The sequence below is a fragment of the Vanellus vanellus genome (genome assembly GCF_965231255.1).
Source record: "Vanellus vanellus genome assembly, chromosome: 9".
NCBI lineage: Eukaryota > Metazoa > Chordata > Aves > Charadriiformes > Charadriidae > Vanellus > Vanellus vanellus.
Window position 1 is genome coordinate 25,386,364 of NC_138914.1, and position 18,140 is coordinate 25,404,503.

The window sequence follows — 18,140 nt, forward strand, 5'->3', positions numbered from 1 at the left end:
CCATCAGTGCACAGGCTGCGACACCTGCACCGGCTATGGGTATAGTCCCCGGTGGGGCAAAGTGTGCCGCGGTAAGGCTGTACACCCCTCCGTACGCTCTCCCCTCGCCGACAGGTCTGGAGCCGTGCTTCCACTGCACCCAGCCTCACGTGAGCTCTCAATGTGGAGCAGGTGAACGAAACGAAAAGGCCTTCCTGATACAAAACAACAGGGGCTTTTAATTAAAAAGAAAATTTTATTGTAGTTCTATCATACTACTGTGTAAAAATATGGGGAATTTTTCATTCTGAAATGCTTACAAAAAACACTGGTTAAAAGAAGGTTGCGATCTTACGAATGTGTGATTATCATCAGTGACTTTGTATGAGGCAAATATACAAAGTGGCTACCACTTCTCTCTAGACGTACAGAAGAATGATACTATGCTTTTGCCATGGTTAAAATACACAGCACACCGTAGAGAACGGCTACGCACTGCCAGCCTCAACATTCATTTTTGTATTTGTACGAGACCTTGAAGCATCTCTGTTAAATAACCACCTTGGAATATAGAAAACTTTTGAATTCATATGAATAACTAACTTTCTATGTTGTCTTTAAGGCACATATTTCTATTCAAATTTAATTTTGGTCCAGAGGAGCAATTGTATGTCAACCACCAGCTATCCGGGTATCCGACAGCTCGGTTGCTTATAACTATCCTCATGTCCGTAGACTTCAACGACATGTATTGCGTTCACTGTCTGTACCGCAGTGCTGTGTCTTGGTGCAGCTTGTTTCACAGGTGCATTACTGCTTTTGGTTAACTTAGGCAGACGATCGTTGTCTTTGCGACACCCAGGAGGTACAATGTCCACAGTCCACTCCTCTCGAAACCTGTAAGCATGAAGGAAAGAGTTATTTCTGTTTCATTGGCTCTGGTGAGGATACAGAAATTTCCAGTCCATTTTATTTGCACATCAGGCATTTTGCAAACAACTTGTGCTGTAACATATGGACTTGCTTGTCCCAGCACTAAAACCGGTTGGCAGCGGTGGGGCAAAATAATTGCGTCTCTGTAAAAGCTGATGCAGACCTTGAAAAGAATTGTGAGGTTGGTTTTATCTGGGGTTGGGGCAGATGTTATTTGTTTGTTTTCCATCAAAAGAGTCCCCAGCTTCAATTTAATGCTCCGCTCTCTGAAGGATCTTACTAAGAACGCTTGAATGCTGAGAGTGGTGCAGAAGGGAAGCCCTTGCTTGGTCAGCGGAGCGCTGTCAGGAGCACAGAGCCTGTTGCGCTCAGTGGGATCTGAGGTGTTATTTGCAGAACTGCCAGCGATGCCTGTGCAGCCCAGTTGCATTGTGGCTTCTGCCACATCCGTTATTCTCCGGCAGCCGCTCGCACGCAGGGCAGGCGGTGAGGTCGCTTGCCCCAGATTCACTGCAGGTGAGCTAGCTCTCCTGGTTCCTCTGGTGCCGTCTGTGCTGGCCACTGAAGGCAGCAGTCCGCTTGCCCATATCCCGGACAGCGTGGTGGTCTTACCCTTTAGTACCTGAAAAGATGGTCAGGAAACAAGCCGCGTTCTGCAATGAACAGTCGCAGAAAGCCAGCAGAAATGCTCGTACACGAAACGTGCATACATATAGGAACCGCAGGGGAATAACAGAAAATAAAGCCAAAAAAGCGAGGTCTTGCTGTTCTGGTACAGAGTAGGTATACTGCACATACATCTTCCCTGTAAAGGAGAATAAATCTTGCTCTTCACTGGAAAGCTGTATTACAAAACTATTTGGGGCATGAGCTACAGTCAGAGAGTGTAAAGGCATCTTACACCGCCTCTGCTTCTGGTGCGAGAAGGCACTCTATCAGCGCATTCAGAATATACTCATCAAGGAGGTGCTCAGATAAGCAGGATTTACCCACCTGTAATTTGGACAACACCAAACTCAACTATTTCTCAAAAAACAGCCTGGTAACTTCACCCATTTTGTACTGACCTGAACTGTTTTCACTGGGGTTTTTAATCTCGTGCATCAACAAACCCTGAAGTATCTTCATGTTGGACACCAGAAGACCTATCTGAGTACCCTGTGGCTCGCCATCGGGGAACAGAAGCTGCAAGGAGCAAAGCTGCAGATCTTACTGCTGAAAGAAAAATCTTCCGAAATACTTGCTACTGTGCTTATTTTTTTTATTTTTTTTTTTTATGGTACAAGGAACTTGGTTCCATCTTCTTGAGGTGGTAGTCAATAGTTACAAAATAAAAATCACGTCAAAAGGGCGTGTCCAGGGACAAGAACTGGGATGAAGTTTTGCATGGGGTAGCCACAGCCTCTACAAACAGGATTATAGTTCATATCTAGGTATTCTGGTTATTGTGCAATAGTTTACCTGGGAAGAATTCTGACGTTTTCTCCTAAAAAACTCTGCATTGTGAAACTCTGCAATCACCCACCGTCTTCCACCATCTCAGAAAGCCAAACTGGCTAAAACTGTACTTGGAGGACAACAATACTCCTGGCTAAGCAACCTCTCCCTCCCATTTTGGGAACTAGTGAGCTTCCATCGACTGAAATAAGTCCAGGAGGAGGCGACAGTAGGCACCCTCCATTCACTGCTGTACATCGAACGCCATGGATGTCAGAGGGACAGTGAATCAGTGCAGTTCCACCTAAGTGGAGGCTGAGAAGAACTATTAAGAGGGTTGTGACACCGAGAAGGGACAGAGATGTGTGGTGGGCCCTCCTCTGCACACACAGCTATCAGTCTGAGGTGGCCTCCACTTGGCACTTTCATCCTCGGGAGCTCTGTACTTTATCCTGAATAAGTGTGACTTTTTTTTCAAGCACTTCAACTTTCCGTAACTCCAGTTTCCAGCTGGGTTACTTCAAAACATCACGGTAAGAGGATCAGAAGACCTCCCTGTGTATGCTTATCTGGAAACGCAAACCCACCCAAGGATGCTAGGTGCTGAACAGCCTAGCTAGATGCATGATACGTTGGGCAAGGACAGGCTTTATGTGACAGATAAAGTCAGAGCTCCCATCCATGCCTGTGGCCTTGGGCAACCTGGTCTAGTGGGAGGTGTCCCTGTCTATAGCAGGGGGGTTGGAACTCGCTGATCTTCAAGGTCCTTTCCAACCTAAACCGTTCTATGATTCTATGATGTGGGGAGAAGAACAGCCACCATAGCATTTGTCAAGAGGTTTTAGAGGATTCACAAGAATTTTGCTTTGTGTGACTTGAGAGCTATTCCTAGCTGGAGGGAAAAGTGCTGTTAATGGGACATCTGAGGGGTGTGAGAACTCAGAGCAGTGGGGCCGCCACAATGCTGCCTGGTGCTGGCACTGACTCTGAAAAGAGATTTTTATACTGGAGGACGGGAGGGGATTTTTTTGTTGCTGTATGTCTGGTGACTTTGTACAAGACCCTGGGGTAATCATTGAAGCATTACGAAAACAATAAGAGCAGCTTTATTGAAAGCACATGTTGCTGGGGACACACCCTCCACGCTTGTTGTGATGACAATTAAGATCAAAATTCAGGAATCCGTGTAATTTAGCAGCCAGCTATCCTACCCTTCATCACAGGGCCCGAAGATGAAACCACCGCTCACTTCCCCTGCCTGATCTTTCTTTGAAATACAATGGTACTGGAAGATTTTAGTCTCTGAAAGGTGGTGGTGGGGAACACAGAGCAGAGTAACAACAAACGAGAGGGGAAAAAAAATAAGCCCCTCCATGAACAGAGCTCAAGGTGGGATAATTCGCAGGGTGGGACAATCGATGTAAAAGCTTGAAAAGGAAACCTGCCCCTCTCTGGTGCTGGGTCTCCTCACCCCCCCCCCGGCCCTAAGTGCCACACAATCAAACATTGCGTGTGTAGGAAACTGCATTAATTACTTACAATTGTGCCAAACAGGTCATTTGCTCTTTGCAGCCATTTCACTTTAGGTAGCGCAGTATTCAACACCACGGTGATGATCGGACCTGCGTCTCTTCCTGCAGCCTTGGGCGCAGCCCACTGGTGGCTCTCTGCAATTTAAGCCTTGTAGCAGCATGCGGGGGGGGGCACATTCGCACCCACACGGACACTCAAGGACGCTGTGCTAACGATCCCACACACCTACCGCTGCCTCGGGTGGATGGAGGTCCACGTGCCTGAGCAGGGCTGAGGTCCACATGCCCGGACTTTCAGACAAATGAGAGCAATTTCAGACAGCGAGGCCAAGCATAAAAGAAAAAGCATGGATCTTTCGGAGGGAGGGAAGGGTCCAGCTCTCTGGTGAGACTACTGACCTTCAAAAGTACCCAGATAAATTGGTTTCCCCAGGACCTCTAACAGTCTTGCATTAAGTCACTGTTGTAGATGTTTTGCCCCCCTTAATTCTCCCACTGATGCACCTCCTGACAGTCATTCTAGGTGTCCTGGTGGGATTTTCTTGTTCTACTTGGGTTTTTAATCAAGCTTTGGAGCAGTCTGTCTCTCAACCTGGGTATTTCTTCAAGTGTTGACCCCTTTCACTGTCGCAAATCTCCACCACACTATCCTGCTAATAGAAAGGCATCAGATCCTTCAGCTTTTTAATCTCTTCTTCTTAGTGTTCAGAAGGGAAAAGTAGCTGGGAAAGTGCCCTCGAGGGGGCAGAAAGCAAGGTAGGAATGTGGCCAAGTGTCCCATCCCATCTTGTCCATACTTCTAGAAGGTCCTTTGGCTTACAGCCATGCTCCTCAGCAAGCCTGGGCAGACATGAGTATTTTTGAGAGCAACACGAGTTTCTAATTCGCACCTTCCTTGCAACCCCTTACATAAGGTAGTGGAAAACTTCAGCCATTATAGCTACTAAATCAAAGAGGAAAAGAAAACACATTTTGTTTTACTGTGGAGGGCAAAGCTATGAGCTAATTTTACCAACCTTGCATACAACTTCTTGAACTGACTGAAAACGCTGAGGTGCCTCTCCTAAGAGCATGCCAGCTTTGGAATTTTTCTGCAAAACCTTTTCACCTGGACATCTTTGTTGTTGGATTGTCCTTATTTGCTTTTTTCCGGGTACACTGGTAATACACCTTGTAGTCAGAAAGGGCTCCGGTATAAAAATCTCAGGTACTAAAAATATCTTCTGTAGGAGAATACACTAGCCTCTTTTGCTCCAGAAGAGATTTTTTCTTCTTGATAATACGCTCCAGCTGTAGTAGATATCTGAAAGGAGGACTTTAAACCTACCGAGACACGGGCTTTTCCATTTGACTCACTCCCGCAGTCAGATCAGCTACTTCATAGAGAATGTTTTATAACTTGGCCTAGAGCTGCGTAAAATAATTCACCTCAGAAGAGGCCAAATTTGGAATGCACAACTTCTTCCAAATGCTTCCACACCGGGGAGAAAAAAATCACCACATTTCTTTGCTGCTCTTTAGATGTATTTTTGAGCTGGACTAGTTTCTTTCTGCTTGTCGCTTTAGCTGACAGAGGATGAAAAGGAGTTAGTCTACAGCTAAAGTCAGTTCTCCCCGAGTGTGGACAATTGCGGACCATCAATTCTCCCTTGCAAAATAACAGCACATCCCTCAGTCAAGGGAGTATCTATTCCAGCACAGGTTACAGGACTGTTGTGCTGAAAAAGCAAAGAAAACTGAGCCTTCCCTAGATGTGGCTATTTCTTACCGTAATTAAGAAGTTGACGCAAACCGAAACAAGCTCTCTCAGCTTTTTCTCATTACTCGCTATCTGTATTTCTTCTGAGACAGCTACCTTTCTGCGCACGCTTATGTATAAATGTGCTACGGCTCAACCAGTGGAGTGCCCGGTTGTTTAATGTCTTTGCACATCAGAAAGGGTCTGCTGTTTGCTCTCACAAGGGTTACGCTAGATTGTGCATATTTTTCTGAGTTCTTCTAGAGGCATGGCTAGGGCTACTTCGTGGAAAAGAGCAGACTGCTATTTCATTTTGGGAGTTACAGGCAAGTTTCTCCACCTTGGTCCGGGCAGGGGACCTCAAGGCCAAAGCGGCCTCAGCCCACCGTTACCAGGAGCTGGCACAGAGGAAGGACAGCTGGCATTAAGCTTCTCTTTATTGATATTTTACCCCACGCTGGTCACGGGGCAGAGGACAACCTGCCTGCTCAGGCAGCCAGCTAAGTCCAAGCTCTCCCATGTGGGTGTTTGCTGGGTATGGAAGAGGACTGTTCATCTCGGGTGGTGGTTGCCCAAGCAATTATTCCAGAGAGAGATTACTGCAGGGTCAGGTCTTATTTTTTGTAAGAAAACAACTGACTCAAAAATAGCATATCCTGCTCTGGAACACACCCATCTCAAAAAACTTCTTAAACCCAGCACGGCATTTCAAGCGCTAGTTCCTCTGCAACACCAAACGTCCCTGGTGCTCAGGGCTCTCCCCGGCAAGACCCGCGGTGCTGCTCCAACCCCAGGCAGGTGTGGTGCTCTCGGCTGCTTTGAGGAAGGTCTCTCACTTGGGATGGACGATGCCAACAGTCCTGGTTTCATTCTCATGCAGAACTGGGAAGACCTTTAAATCTTAAAACATTAAAGAGAGCCAAATATAATTTACTGACTGTAGGCTCTTGTCTTGATACATGCTGCAGTCAGGCTGGGAGAGCTATTCCCAATATATCCCCATGTTGACAAGCCCTGCCTCTGCCGAGCAGTCCTCCCGGGGGGGGGCTGGTTTGGAGGTTCATGCACATTGTTCTCCCCTAACTACGTGGCCCTGAGCAACGGCTAATCTCCCTCCCATAGACGACAGACCCTTTTCTTCAGCTAATCTGTCTCAAACCTCTGCATCCCGCAGCGACCTGCTATCTCTGCTCTACCCTCTAAACTGCTGAGAAGCAACGCTGGGGAAAACCTGTCCCTCCCAGTGGCCTCGTGCCTTGTAACTTGGCTTTCCCTGCTCAACATTAGTTAGCTCTTCAAATGTTATAAAAGAGCAAATACGCTGTAAATGCTTGCAGCGCCTGCATGTAAGACTCTCTGCTAAAAACAGGTATTTTTATCCTCGTTATGATTCCTTCCATCCAAATGAAAGAGGTGGCATCAACAGTGACTGCGCTCTGCAGTTAATGATCCCAGGTATTTGTAGACATATTTCTCAGCATTTTAAAGCAATTTGTTCAAGCAGCCAAGAAGCCAGAATGGGGCTCATTAAGATTAGAGCAGTTGCCATTAAAATTCAACGTTTCCCTGGAAAACTCTATATTCATCACATTTGTTCCATGCTTCAAACACAAGGGGAAAAAGATCTCATTTTGTGGCAGACAGGTCCAGAACAGCACACTGGTCTCTACTGTCCAACATCTGGGCTTCTACATTATTTATAACTTCTATACATCGGCATTCTGCATGCACATTATGTCATCTCGTTACAGCCAAAATTATCTCATCAGCAAACTAAGGCACCACTTTAACAGATGATAGTTTTTTAATCCTAAATTGCTCTGTAAACCATAACAAATATCTTACTGGTCTGAAATAATTGGCTTTTTATTTTACATTGGCTATACCTGAAAGAACTGGCTTTTTATTTTATTTGTTCTTACAGTATTTTTGATCTTTAAAGTGGTGAATCAAAATGTTAATCCCTAGTTAATCTCTAAATCTATTTCAATTAAGTCTGAAAAGCAGCCTGACCTACATCCGTTTCTAGCCAAAAATAGGCTAAGATATACTCAAGAGGGTCTTCTTCAAGGATGGAGGAGTTCTCACTCTTCCAGATACTTCATAGGTTACGTGAAGAAGCAGCAGAACAGTTTTCTTTAAGAAAAGGAAATGCTATCGTAAAACCGACATAAATCGCCAAGCCTCCACCCACTGCTTTCTCAGACAAGGGCACCGCTCAGCTCTCAGCCTTCCCCTTCTAAGTGGGTCGCAGAGCCACTTCCCATGGCTGTACCGCAGAGAGCAACGCGTGCCGCAGCCCTGAGAAACGCAGGGAGAAAATGATCAGCCTCCTGTGCTGCTTAGGACAGCTCCGTATTAGAAAAAACACAGCAGGATTTCTGATTTGCTCAGAGGTCTAGCGATGCATTGCACAAATTCCTCCAAACGTCTGCAACGTTTAACACAAGGACAGGATAGGACAGGACGGGACGGGATAGGATGGGATGGGAGGGGATGGGATAGGGTAGGATGGGATGGGATGGGACAGGATATTTCAGTTGGAGAGGACCTTAAATGATCATCTAGTCCAACTGCCTGACCACTTTGGGGCTGACCATAAATGAAAGCATATTATTAAGGACACTGTCCAAACGCCTCCTTCACTGATGGGCTTGGGGCATCAATGACCTCTCCAGGAAGCCTCTTCCAGGGTTTGACCACCCTCTTGGTAAAGAAATGCATCCTCATGTCCAGTCTGAACCTTCCTTGAGGAGCCTTGTTTAAATTATCTTCTGGCTTGTTTATGCCCATGGACGTACGCTTCAGTTCACATGCAGGCAGCAATACACAGAAGCTTTCTCTTGGGGTCGCCTGCCCTCAGTTTTGCCACCTTTGTCCAACCATGCCGCATGCCTTTATTTATTCCCTTGGACAGTCAATGCTATAGCAGCTCCACCACTACAGCAACACCCCACATAGATAGAGATCTCCTTCAAGCATGGGCTGCCAACACATCCACTTCACGTTAAACAAAGAAAGGTACCACAGAAATAACCCAGGTAGCGAACATGTCCTTTCACGATGGTCTTCCCAGCATAAGCCAACTTCTTGTTTGCACCTCCCCAGGGATTTGCCTAACCTGTCCTGCTGTTCCCAGTAAGCTGGATGTGCAGAGGACGATGAAACTAAGGCTAATTCACTACACACAGAAAATAAGTCTTGCAAGTGAAACACAAAGGTGACAGATCATTTGTTGTCTTCAAGAGCTGGCATGAAATACGTTAGCAGAATTCCTACATCTCACCCTGTGCGTGTATCCATTTAACAGAACTAACCAGTAGAAATTAGCACCTCTTACTAACCTTGATTAAACAGATCTTATTTGAGTGAAGAAAGAGAACCAGGTACAAACTGATAAAAGGTCACATCTGTTCCTACAGCAATTCCGAGACAGTTTTAATCAGCGTCTGTAACAGCTTTGATGCCGTTTCCATCTCTGAATAGAAGTGCCGCCCATTCTCCACGTGAGGAAGGAAAACAAGAGCTCACAGGCTTTCCTCCTCCTGCCCTCTGCAGCTCCCCACTGAAGTTTATACTTGTTCCCATTTTCTAAAGAAATAATAAACTTGTTGATTTCTGGCCCCCGAGAAGCTGCTTATCCAGAAGAACTGTATATTCCCTGCTACTTTCAGTTAAGAAAAAGTGTACAGAATTTGGTAAACATAATACAGCAGCTTCTGCTCCGTGGAGTGGTGCAGATAAGAACCCAAAGGAACTCGAGGCTCCAGCAGAGCATGAACTGCTGTTTACAGCCCTTTATACATTTATCCATATTATTTTAAAAGCAGATTACACTTATGCGAAACATTAACATCATAGCAGATTGAAGTTGCCCAAAATTAAAAATTGCATCCTGAGTCTTCCAAAAACTGTTTGGGTTATAATCAGCATTTAATTAGCTTTATACATCTTTCTGAAATCACCCAAAGCTAGGAATTGATTAAGCAGCCATCAGACTTTTGTGCAAGAGCCCCATTTGAATATAATTTCCAGCTGCACTGTGACATGGAAGTTGGTTTATAATCTGCAGAAAATCGTTTTCTGCAGGTAACCACTACAAATCACAGATACTGCTGTACATAAAAGCCGTACAAGTGAGCAGTGAATTAAAAGCAAACAAGGATTGTGCTATATATTATCGTACACGATGACAAAACAGAACCCAAAGGATGTAAAAGACACAATGACGTGTGTTTGTATGAATGGTAATAGCAAAACAGCGGTTAGAGTTTAACAGGTTTCCCTTTTTCTGTTTTTCTTTTGTTGGCAACAACACAGCCAGCGTAACACATCTGGACGCTTTCAGACCTGATTTTGAACTGACACAAAGAAATACCTATGCCCACCGCCCACAGGGCGTGATGCGCTTTAGTTCAGCGTGGGCATTTCTTCGGCCTGCCCCGGGGGCAGGGTTCCCAAGCTGTGGGCATTCACGCTGCCCGGCGGATGAGGATGCCCTTGTGTTTGCCCCGTGTGCCCCGACAACCGAACGGTATTTCTCAAGAGGGCTTTCGCGGTCACCAAGGGATAAACGGTAACACTCGGTGCTCACCTTGAGCCGTACCGCAGCCCCAGGTGTCCCCGCCTGCCTCCTCTCCTAAGGCTCTCAGGCAAGCTGTCACCTTCACACCGCTACCCAACACCGGGCACTGACTTTCCTGCTGCAGTTTAGCATCAGTTTAACAAAGCCAATTAAAAACCTCTCCCCGGTTAATCTGGTGCGACCTCCCCTGCAGACCGAGCTTAACCAAGCGCTACCGGGGACAGAGGAAAAGAAGCTGTAAGGAGGGAGGTCACGCTCAGCTTCTCCTCTGTCTCGCCTTTCGGCAACATTAATTCCCCACAGGACGGGCAAATTCAAGGATGAGCCCTGACAATCCACTGGCATCACGTCCCCTTCAGGGGCATCCCTTTAAAATGCATTTTCGAGGAATCCTCTTTCTAAAATTTGTTCAACAAACTCATTCAAACCCACTGTATATTAACAGCCTTACCTGCAGAAGCCTTGGTTATCATATGCCATGTTAGTCACATCATCAAACACAGATTTATTCCTGAGTTTCTTATTGTTGTTGTTATTGTTTCTTCCCTTAAAACCAAAGTAAGCAGCTTGCATGTGTTCTAGTTCTTCAGTTCTGAGCTGGTACCACAGCTGCATATCTCTGTGAATAAAGCAAGGGGTGATAAATACAATACTGTGATGAACGGCAGTATATCTGAGCTTTTATCTGACCACAGCCCTGACTCACTAGAGTTTAAATTTAAATCCAGCTTTACCAAGACAGCACGAAACACACGCTGAACTTCAAGTGTAAGCCAAATTTCCAGAGACCTGCTTAAATACCTTAAGGCATAATATCATTAATATCATTCTGTGGACAGTTCAAAGTAACAAAACCCCAACAATTATGTCAGTTTGATTCAGTGGATTTTGAGATTACAGCTAATAGGAAGAGTCACGTAAGGTGTGATGTTGTGTCAATGTCTCATGGACCTTCATCAGTGACAACATGTCAGGCCAGATCCTGTTGTACGTGAAAAGACTACAGGCTATCCCCATTTTATGGAATAAATTATTTCAGGAAAATTAAAAAAATAAAGTATTTTCTGTGAATTTTTGCAGCACTGCCATTCCTAAGGGTTCCAAAGTCACCAGGCAGGTTGAAAAGATGAATTGACTTAAAAATGGAGGAGACAGGTAATGTTGCCTTTGTTGAGAGCAGGGCTTATTTGGTTGCCTTCAGGATTTCCTTTTGGAAAAGCTCAAGGCGCTTTTCATGCTGCTCTCTACAACTCTGGGGCAAAAATTAAAAAAAAAAAAATCACAATTTATTTTCTTGTTTTTAAAAGAAGTCTAAGATTCACATAATCACAGACATTCACACTAGCCGATGGGACAATATTAGATTGTGACGGCTGGCGATGTTGATTTTGGCGTCATTTCTGTGCTCTCAGGATGCGATCCTGCTCCTACCAAAGAAAATGGCAGCTACACTCACGTGGAGGGACAAGGTCTGCAAGGAGGCTAAATTATGTGGGGATTTTCAGCAGCCTTTGTCCTTTTTCTCTCCAAATACAGGGATAAGAAAAACAAGATAGCACTTCAGAGATCATCAAACGGATACCTTGGAAGACAGGTTCATAGGCAGAGGTGATGTCTTCTAGTAGACCAACTAAAAGAGCCAAAAAAAAGTAGACGGGCAGACTTCAAAGCGCAAGGCGAGATCCTCCCTACCGCACAGGTACAGACTGCCTTTTCCTTCAGTGATGGTCTGAGACACTTATTTAACTAATTCCCTACCAAGTATTCTCATTTCGTATTAAGTTACCAAGCCTGCAGCTTCTCTGAGTGAGCGATTTGTGCATCCAAAAGCCGATCCACATTTTCTAGCTACATCAACTGACCTCACAAAAGAGATCTTCTCTACCTGCAGACCCTCACGCACTTGTGGCCTTGGATGCTGCCAGCTGCAGCAGTGCTACCACCACATCTGGCACACTGCAGCGCGGGCTGCGGGTCGAGCAAGTTTCCTACAGGTATGTGTTACTCTTTCGGGCGTGACAAGCTTCTATAGGAATGGCTGGAGAGCAGCCCTGAGGAGAAGGACTTGGTGCTGTTGGTGGATGAGAAGCTCAACATGAGCCGGCAATGTGCGCTCACAGCTCAGAAGGCCAACCGTACCCTGGGCTGCATCCCCAGCAGCATGGCCAGCAGGAAGAGGGGGGGGATGCAACCTGGGCTGGTGGGAGGTGTCCCTGCCCATATAACGGGGTGGGGTGGAACTGGATGGTCTTTAAGGTCTGTTCTGTCCCAAACCAATCTATCACTCTATGATTCTACATGAACGGTTTCTCCATCATCTCAATTGCTTTCTGACAGTGGGACCAAACTACACAATGTCTACAGTGCTCCCAGGTCCTCCCCCAGGAGCGGGGCTCAGTTGTGGATGTGCTGGGTTGGAGCAGCTCCTTCAGGAGGTGGTGAAGGGAGGCCAGAGAGCCACAAGGAACTGAAGCTCCCAACGAAGGGAATCATTTCATGTCCTTACGGCAGAACCAGGTCAAAGTGTCTGGTGTGAAGGACTTTTCTTTCATAAGAGAAAAACATCAAGTCATCATAGTCATGGGAACAGTTAATTTGGACAAAACTCTATTTAAAATAAATGAAAATCAAAGACTTTGATATGAATAGTCTTATCAAAAAGAAAAGCGGCAATTCCAAAAATTCCAATCAACCCTTTCATTTCCAAAATTATTTCATGCTATCAGGGAAAACCTAATATTATGAATGACACCAAAGACTTTCTTTTTTGCCTCACAAAATATTTTCAAGGGAAATAGAAAATCTGTATTTTGGTTACAATCAGAAGACAAAATCCTATGTCCTTCCAGCACAGCGCTGTGACAGCTTTAAGTATGCTTCGCAGACGCTGAGGGCTTTGATGGTTTCGACACAGGTAGATTAATTTTCCCAGCAGTGTTCAAGGAAAGCAAAGGAAAAAAGGAAAGAGAGAAGAAAGAAGGGAAAAGGCAGCCAATCTTAAATAATTCAAGGACAGAAAGACTGGGCCAGCAAATAAGACTTGTATGTTCAGCTTCTGCATAATCCTGGGTAAATCCAGATCTGCCCAGGCCCGCTGAGGTCATCTGATATTAACAGACATTAGGTGCCTAAATACTCTCAAATTCCAAGTCTCTCTATGCCTAAAGCCTGACCTACAATTTAAGGATTTTAAGCAATTAACATCACTGCGGTGTTGTGGGCATCGAGTCCTCTGAAGCTCTCTGCGATCACAGCAATGGGGTCCGTATGAAGTACAGTCTTACACCGGTTTTAAAAATCCTTTCCTGACATACCTTTGAGTCCTCCGCCTTTCGCTTTTCTTCACACACTTGATAAGACAGCAAGTTAGAAAAGCCATGGACATCAGCAGAATGACGGCGCAGCTCACGATGGAGGCAATCACTGCGACCTTAAATCCAAAAGTCTCGTATTTTGATATGGCTGCAGCAAAGCAAACACAGAAGCATGTTTCTAAGGTCAACCCATGAATTTATCTTTCACATTTTCATTAAACCATGCTGAGACCTACCTGCTTGACACTTCTGCTAATAATAGCTCAGTGAGGACTTTCACATTAGTATGTGTCCAGACACCAGAGTACAGTGGCTTCAGCTTAGAGCTATGTGAGCCTCAAACTGGGCTATTTAAAAACCTCCCATTTACAAGCCACTAATGAACTGTTCACAAGTATTTCACCACTGCAATTAAACAAACACAGTGCCTTTAGCGCTGCAGTAGCTAAAAAGCACAGCTTTGTTGGCATATCAAATGCAGATGAGCTAGCAGGCTCTTATAAGCAATTGTTAACACGGACTGGAGCTGCGAAACCAAATATTCGCAGGGGTAAATGGGGTTAAAGAAGCCCTTTAGAGCAAGGACAGTTCCATATAATTATAGCCTATTTGGCAGGCAGCGAACAACCGATCTTCCTCTGTTTGGGGAAGAACACAGGACAGGAGAAGGGACAGTCTCTGCAGGGCTGAGCGTTCACAGCGGTCTGATGCTGGAAGGGAATTATCCAGACAAAAGGAGGAGGGGGAATGTGGTGTGGCACGGCTGGATCTCTGCCAGCTCATTTGGAGCACTAAGCATGTCTTGCTTCAAACCCCATCTAGTTCTTCCAACACCGTGATGACCAGCATCAGAACCAGTTCGGCTGAGCTCCGCACAAAACTTTGTATTTCTGCAGCCTCTGGAGGGAAGGATTTCTCTCCTTTTCCTTTAACGGAAACTCTCAAATGAGAGAGAAGACTAGCTGAGTTGGTGAAGAGAGCGGTAAGCGTCTAAAAGAGCCATCCATCTCCCGATGATGTAAAACTGCAGAAGATCTGAGACAGACTGAGATTCTCAAAGTTCAGAGGTACCATGTTTTGCTTGGGCCCACTTCTAGTCAAATTACTAACCGCCTTATAATAAATAAGAAGGAACACAGCGTGAAAGGTAGTTAACGTTGTTGCCATTCAAACACGCTCTGTCCATATGGTAACTTTCCCATGCGGCTGCCCACAGGAAGCCAACTTAAAATTGTTCAAAAAAAATACCACTGTGTTTCTTTTACAGCAAAAAAATCTTCAGAAAAGAATGCCAGGAGATTAGAGGGCTGGCAAATATGCTTGCACAGTAGTCGGTCCTATCTATACATTTTCTAAAGCAGGGTACAGCTTGCAGCTACAGAGCCACAGTTACTCTGGGTGCAACGCTCCCAGAGTCGGCGACGTGAGACCAGGCATAAATCTGACCGAGCCTTTTCTGTGTCATGGTAATGAATGATGTCAGAACACATATGGAGCGCAATTACAGTCGGTGGGGGCAACTTTGAAGGAAATTGGATTTGTCTTTTTCCTTGCACAGATGTCTAGAATTAATCCTAACGTTGTAGGAGATAGGCAAGGCAAAACAAACACAACGCAGCCCAAAGGGACTGGGAATGGTTTGGAAAGAGCCTTACGCTTGCAGGAGGGCACGCCGGCTGTCCACTGGGTACCGTTCCCTTTCCAAACACAGGTGATGAAGCCCGGTCCCTCCAGCTGGTGCTCGGCAGAGCACTGGAACGTTATCACCGTCCCCACGGCCGTGCCGTTGCCGTGAACGATCTGCAGCGTGCCGAGCTGGGGAGGGAAGATGCGGCTGCACTGCCCTGCAGAACAAAAACAAAAAGGGAGACAATGCAGTGCCAGAGCCAAGAGCGAAGGTCCTCTTTGGTTTTATTGCACTCAGATTGCAAACCAGTCCAAGTTGATGGTGAATACAAGCAACAGACCTCGGGGTGGGTGATGACGACTGCTCTGCCAAGTGCCAGCCCATGGCCAAACCCCCTTCGGTGCCATTCAACAGCTCCACTGCCCTCACTCCTGGCACAAAGCAGGATTTTACTCTTGTTGCAACATTATCTACTTAGACTGGTACATATTGAACTTTTTTTTTTTTTTTTTAAAGAGTAACTCTGTGAGCAGCGTGGTCTCCTGCAGATTCCTGTCTTGTTGGACTCTGTGTGTTTAATTAGGTACTTGGGCTGGCACCTTCCTCACTGGGAGTGTTCATAACATATCATCCCCCATGCAAACTTTCCCAGATCTAGTGGATTGCGCAGGTCCAGAGGACACCACAAAGATGATTCGAGGGCTGGAGCCCCTCTGCTGGGAGGACAGGCTGAGAGAGTTGGGGGTGTTCAGCCTGGAGAAGAGAAGGCTCTGGGGAGACCTTATAGCAGCTTTCCAGTATCTGAAGGGAGCCTACAGGAGAGCTGGAGAGGGACTTTTTACAAGGGCATGAAGTGATAGCACAAGGGGGAATGGCTTCAAACTGGAAGAGAGGAGATTTAGAGTAGATACCAGGAAGAAATTTTTCACTGTGCAGGTGGTGAGCCCCTGGTGCAGGTTGCCCAGAGAAGCTGTGGCTGTCCCACCCCTGGAGGTGTTCAAGGCCAGGTTGGATGGGGCTTGGAGCAACCTGGGCTGGTGGGAGGTGTCCCTGCCCCTGGCAGGGGGGTTGGAACTGGGTGATCTTCAGGGTCCCTTCCAACCTAAACCATTCTATGATTCTATGATCACATATTGCAGCATTTCAGTCTACTTGGCAGCATCTTTCCATGACCCCACAGGAACTTCCCACCTTTCACGAGCACTGCACCTCTGTTGGTTGTGGCTGAAATGAGCCAGTGGGTTCAACAGACACTCTACAAAGAGGGGACAGAGACATGCACGTACAGCACAACTACATTCAACTCAGCTCCACTTCCAAGTGACAAGCTCTGCTTTATAGTGTATTATTCATTTTTAGTACATTTTTGCTCATTTGGCTTTTCTCTTTCTTTGTCGGTCATACAGCTGTTCTTTGAGTCATGGAGCTCTTCTCTTGGCCACCTAACATCAGCCACTAACTTTATACATTGGGCTTTATTGTCTTAGCATTCCTTGTTTCACGCTCATTTAAAACACAAATTTTAATGACTAGTCATTAAGACAACATATAATATCCAGATATACTTTAAAGATAACAATAAATACATTCTTCTGGTTTTGTACATGTGCACTGACAGAATCTGGAAACTGTTTTACATCATCTTTTTTATCAAACATATTCTAAATACCAGCACTGCTTCTGCATCAGAGTCCAAGTGCTCTACCTTTCACTGGATTTCCAAACAACTTCAGCAGACTCAGATGCAACTGGGCTGCAGTTGCGTGACCAGAGTTGAAAGCACTAGGGTGACACACAAAAAAAATTAAAAGGGGGAAAATACGCTTCCCCCACTCACGAGCAAAGAGAAATGTAGAGTTTTAATAGCCTCCTTGAGAACATCTTGACAGAATGACATGTTGATAGCAAATCTATTTTATTTTTTAGTATTAAAACTCCCACCAGTCCTTAATTAATACTAAGCTTCTACAATCAAACCGCAGCAGACTGGCTTACTACCTATCTTCAATTTACGGTCTTAAAAACCCCAGTCCTCTGGAACAGAAACCCCCAAAAAATCTCAGCAAAAGCTCAAACAAAAGCCACAGTGACAATTACTGGTCTAATCTACGAAGTAAATATGTACTGAGGACTAGCTTTTAAAAACATGCCTTTTTAATTCCATGCAGATTATTTCTGTTTGGTTTGCCACTTCTTTCAGTCTCTTACTATGACAGCAATTTGCCTCAGTGAGAGCAAATATGTTCTTGAGAGTCTTTTCCCTTCATCTCTTGTCCGTTACTGGAAGACGTGGGATGTATGCACTGGACAACCTGCCTCCTCACATCAGATGAGCGTTACAAGTTTGGGCTTTTCTTTTTGCCTTAATCACTCAGAGACTTACTGTTAAAAAACGTTGTCTGAAGCTGCAAAATATCTACCTTTTTGCATTTTACACTTTCCAGGCTATTTTTAGATACCAGATCACATCCTTAGAGTTCACATCGGTGACAATTCCTGCTGCATGAGATGCAGAAAGTAATTCAGAGCCAAATTTGATTCAAAGTACATCTGCTCAGCTTCCATAGCAGCCCTCGTTAGACGCTTCTAGCAGACTTGCCAGTTTACCTGGACTCGCTATTCAGCCTCTGCTCTCCAAAGAATCACCATTTGGTACTGGATCCTTTCTTTCAAGACGTATTTCATTTCATCCAGCATTGACCATCCTGAGTAACACGTGCAGCTGTAGCTGGTTCAGGTGCTCTTGACCCTTTCCTGCTCCGTTCTTGCCCAGGACGGTATATGCCGAGTGATTAAAACCTCTGGATCTCAGGGACCTTGTCAGCATTATTCTTCAGCCACAGACTTAAATATTTTTTTTTTCCTCCACTTGACCACTATAAAGATTTCTAACAGCCCACATCCCATGGATATTGGCTGTTTCCTCGCCTTGGCCAGGGCCGTGTCATCCCCAGGGGATCGTTCCCATGTGAATGTAATTGGGGCAGGGACCCCA

General features: G+C 45.5%; 1 protein-coding gene across 2 annotated transcripts in view; it reads right to left on the minus strand.

Moving 5' to 3' along the window:
- Positions 1–221: 221 nt before the first annotated feature.
- SUSD3 (sushi domain containing 3) overlaps positions 222–18,140 on the minus strand; it is a gene marked incomplete at its 5' end in the record, with an annotated part of 34,526 nt that continues 16,607 nt past the window's right edge. The window contains 4 exons of one of the 2 annotated variants that reach the window (XM_082487718.1): positions 222–876; positions 10,656–10,823; positions 13,519–13,666; positions 15,174–15,362. In XM_082487718.1, the coding sequence (XP_082343844.1) occupies positions 663–876; positions 10,656–10,823; positions 13,519–13,666; positions 15,174–15,362 (719 nt within the window). In that variant the 3' untranslated portion in view covers positions 222–662. Of the gene's footprint in view, positions 877–1,075; positions 1,213–10,655; positions 10,824–13,518; positions 13,667–15,173; positions 15,363–18,140 lie in introns of those variants that run through there. The other variant, XR_014269491.1, reaches the window with a different exon arrangement.